Raw genomic sequence first — 4,473 nt, forward strand, 5'->3', positions numbered from 1 at the left:
TCTGGGTGCAGTTCCAGCCTCACCAGACGGGATGGGACGAATAGGCCTGCTGTGCAGCCACAAGCAGGTGGAGAGATGGGAAGCAGTGGGGTGCGGGAGGGCAAGGAAGACACATGAGAAGGCAATGCAGGTGACACGGAGACACCCCAGGTAGTAGCAGCCATTGGGCAGACCTGATGCTGGTGGCCACAATGCCAGTGACACACTCCCTCCCCCCCTCCAGATCCCCAGCTCCCTATTCCCACCTGAGTACAGACCTGATTCAGAGGGGCTCAGAGTGCCCTGCGTGTGAGCTATGTGTGCCAGGTGGGTGGCAGGAGTGAGGGCAAGGGCAGCCCTGGCTTTCGGCCATGTGCAGGTATAAGGGGGCTCCATAAAGTCCATGAAAAAGTGCATGTTATAAAAACTGCAGGATTTCAAAATGTCTTATACCAAAATAAGCTCAGTTTAACTCCATTTTCTCACAAACTGTGTGAAGTCCCCTCTACGTGCACACGTGTGCTCGTGTTTGTGCATGTGTGTGTGCACGTGCACGTCAGCACCCAGCTAGGGCCCCTTCCACTGGTGCTTTTTAAGCAGAAGCAAACACCACTGAGAGGCCCCCAGGGATCGTCAGCATTCTGCCAGTGTGTGACACGTAAGAGGACAACGGGGGGAGGGGTGATGGGAGGTCTCGGCCCCACACCCTCATAAGTCAGAGCACAGTGGAGGGAAGAGAGCTGGATCTGGAGTCAGGAGAGACCAAGGCACCTGGACCCTGAAAGAGGCTCACTTCTCCTCACGGGTACACGGGGACACACAGCTGCTCCTGCCTCCCCCCCCACCCCAGGCCCCAGGGAGGGTGAGGGTCTTTGCAATGAAGCTAAGCCATCCTGGTGCAGGGCTTCAGGGGGGTAGGCACCCACCAGGTGCACACAGGGCCAACAGGAGGCACCTGCCTTCCCCCAGGGCGGTGGGCTCTGAGTGCGGGCTCTGGGTACAGGCTCTGCAGACCCCTCCCCTTCACACACTGCCTGCTTCTCTCCCTCTAGGCAAGCTGCCCATGGACTCTGCCCTCCCTGCCTCCGGATGCCAAGGCACCAGCTGCTGCCCCAGAGCCTGGCACGGCACTCACTGCAGCTGGCAAGGCCCAGTTTCCTGAGGCCACAGGGCAGCAAGACCGGTGGGGGCACGGGCAACATCGGGACGGCCTGAATCCCTCCCCTGTCTGCTCAGGGTGCCAGTGGGGAGGCCTAGAATGCACAGGTGAGCAATCTAGCCGAAGCAAGGAGTGGAGAAGAATAGTGATGTGGAGGGAGGCGGGGAAAATATGGACCATGGCGGGGACAGAAGGAAAAGTGACTCAGGGCTGTGAGGGAGAAGAGGTGACAAGCTATATGGACAAAGAAAAGGAGCCAGCCCTGAGGGGACAGGTAAAGGAAGCGGGAAGAGGGCCAGCAAGGAAAGGGGACAGAGACCTCCAGGGAATGAAAGCCAGGGCTTTCTGGGGCCTTACTGTTTCCATAGCAACCAGGCCTGCTGCCCAGCTCTGGCAGAGCCCAGGGGCTCAAGGACCAGAAAAGGGAATGTGTTTGACCTTGGGTTTGCCACATGTAGTAGTCCCTCCCCAAAGCCAGGCCTCCCCTCCCACTCCCTCACCTTCACTGCAGTCAAAGAAAATATCATTAAAGAGAGAGTCGAATAGAAAGAAAGGAAAGAATAAGGCAACCACGTGGAAAAGTGATGGGGACGGAACAAAAGAGGCCAGAAAAAAGGAGAGAGGCGGATCTGGGGCTGGACTGTGGCTGCCAAGGCAAAGGAAGAGATGAGACCACTCTTTGACTCCTGCACTCCTCGAGCTCAGCCTCGGGTCTGCAAGGACAGGAGGCAAGGCCAGTCCCTCTGAAGCCTGGGCCTACATAGGCTCCAGCTCCCTTTGCCGTCAGAGACCTGGCTAGGCCCAGGGATGGGAAGGGGCATTGAGCAGCCAAGAAGGCCTGGACAGATCGAGCAGACGAACAGAAAAGAGGTGAGCAAATGCTGAAAAGAAAACCCAAGGACGGAGAGAAGCAGAGAGCGAGAGCCTGCCTGAGGGTGCAGTAGGCTGGACTTGACAGACTGCTGGGGGACTGCAGGGATAAGGATGTGGGCAGCGGAGGGTGCTCAGCTCGGTGCAAACCAGGCCAGGGAACAAGCCCTGAGGCACCAGGGGGCGCTCTCCCCCACCTCGCGGTCTGGTGGAACGGGCGAACTACAACTCCCAGCAGCGCTTGAACAGCAATTACAACTCCTCAGTTCCTGGCACAGGAAGGTGGGTATACCTGACACTTGTTTACTTCCCGCAGTCTGTAGCCCCGCGAGCGTCCCCAGTGAAGCTGGATGTGGCTAGAGACGAGTTGTTGTGGTCCTGGGTTTCTAAGGACAGTGAGGGACAGAGCAGCTACCTCCTTTGGAGGCCCAGCTCAAAGCCCTCCTCTGGGAAGGTCTCCAGCCCCCCTCGGCCCCTCCCTGTTCCCCAGCACTACAGCTGTCTGTTCTGCTCATTTGGCACTCACTGCCTAGTAACATCTCGTACTGCTCCCTGGAGAGGAAGTGTAATGTGGGAAAGAAGACCTGGGCGCTGGTGCTGGCACCACCACCAGCTTTGTGACCTTGGCCAGCAGACAACAGCTCTGAGCCCCAGCTTTCTCCTCTGGAAAAAAGAGCTAATCATCAGCCTACCTCACTGGTTGCTGTGGGCATCTTAGAAAGAAACAGCCGGGCACAGCTTCCAAAACTACAAACTGTCCCACACCAATTCACGACTCTTGTGCTGGTATGCCACTTTCTGTACGTGTGTGCGCTCTGCCTTTGTAGTTCTCTCTCCCCCCTCCTCCCTCTCTTTCTCTCTGCAGCTCTCTCTTGATCAAGGAATAAATTAACTCCTCTAAACAAAATGCATGCTTTTCATTTTCTTTGCACGGACCAAACTTTATTGTAGTTATTCGTTAGAACATCGGTGAGGCCCTTGGGAACAGAGACCATTCACCCATTTAGAATAAATGTGTTGAGCACATGCCTCTGTACGTGCCCGGAGCTGTGGAAAGCACACTGGGTTATAGAAATAAAAACACCCAATCCCTGTCCTCAGGGGGCTCAGTCGAGCTGAGGAGGCAAACAGGTGAAGCCACAGTTTCCATGCAGTGTGAGGAGCCTTTTAATGGAAGCCCGTAAAGGGGACACTGGGAAGTGTTCTGAAGAGGTTAGCCCGGAGAGTTCAGGGACACTTCCAGTGGAGGGCCTGGCTGCTTTTACAGAGTCAGCTGAAAGAGACACCAAGTAGCTAGGCATGGGGCAGGGATGGCAGAAATCCAGGCAGACAGAATAGTAGGAACTAAAGAATAAGATGGGACTTGGTGGCCGAGTGCTTGGTACCCACGGGAGTTCCTGGAGGGGCTGTTAAACTGACCCGTAAAGATCTTTAGGGAAGAGATTCTCCTAAGAGAGGCAACCTCAGCACTGCAAAAGGACCTAAAGCCTAGAGCCCTTAGACAGGCTAGAAGGGCCCCATGCTGGTCTTAGGGGTTTTGGCCAGTGTCAGGTTCCCCATCTGCAAAACGAGTGCAGTAGCCCTCACCACAAAGGGTTGTGAAGGGTCATTTAGGTGGTGTACACAATACATACAGATTGTAGAGGCCACACCTCCCCACAGAATCCTGCCTGGGCTGGGCAGCTCTCAGGCTTCCAGAGTTTGCTGGGCCAATGGGAGATTGCCCTGCTGCCCAGTCTCCACCAGAGAAACAGACCCTTCCTAGAGAGCAGCCACAGAAAAGGCCATCTATGTTCTAGAAGAGGTCATCAGGACGAGCAGGCTTTGCAAAAGAAATAGGGATGGGTGACCATTTGCCCAGGGCGCCAAGGGTGCAGGCCTCAGAGAGGCTGCAAGGGGACGCATCCAGATGGACTCGGCTTCCCCTTAGGAAGTGCAGTTAGCCTGCAGAGAGGGGAGGGCTGGGCTCTGTGGGGACCACGGGGTCACTGACCTTTTGTCGGCAGGTGCACATCGCTGGCTCCTCCTCTCCCGGCCCCCCCCTCGGAGAACAGTAAGGACCCTACTGGAGAAGCAGAATTGGGGAGTCAGGCACAGGGGGCTGCCCAGCCAGTCCCGCCCCAGCCTTGAGGTGATGGAGGGCCCTCTCCAGGGCAGAGGAGCTGCTTGGCGGCACAGGTGAGGAGGGGCTTCTCCAGGGACTCACTCGTCTTCAGGACCTCTCCAGAGGGAGCCAGTTGACAAACCGAGAACCACCAGCCCCATAGACCCCTTCAGACTCATGACGACCACCAACTGCAGCCCATGCAGGAGCCCCCTGCCCTAGAGCAGACCACAGGCCAAGACCTGGAGCCCCCTGAGCTCCCGCTTCCAATCTCTTATTCATTCCGGACCCTCCTCCGTGAGGTTCGCCCTAGTCCCCACTCTGCATCTCTGCTCATGCCCTTGCTGCTGGATCAGAGTTC

General features: G+C 56.7%; 1 protein-coding gene across 1 annotated transcript in view; it reads right to left on the reverse strand.

Moving 5' to 3' along the window:
• NRXN2 (neurexin 2) overlaps positions 1–4,473 on the reverse strand; it is a 114,019-nt gene that overhangs the window by 82,250 nt on the left and 27,296 nt on the right. Inside the window, 1 exon segment of the mRNA XM_014588343.2 lies at positions 4,002–4,073. Within this exon segment, the coding sequence (XP_014443829.2) occupies positions 4,002–4,073 (72 nt within the window).

Source organism: Tupaia chinensis, unplaced genomic scaffold (genome assembly GCF_000334495.1).
Source record: "Tupaia chinensis unplaced genomic scaffold, TupChi_1.0 Scaffold000273_1, whole genome shotgun sequence".
NCBI classification, from domain to species: domain Eukaryota; kingdom Metazoa; phylum Chordata; class Mammalia; order Scandentia; family Tupaiidae; genus Tupaia; species Tupaia belangeri.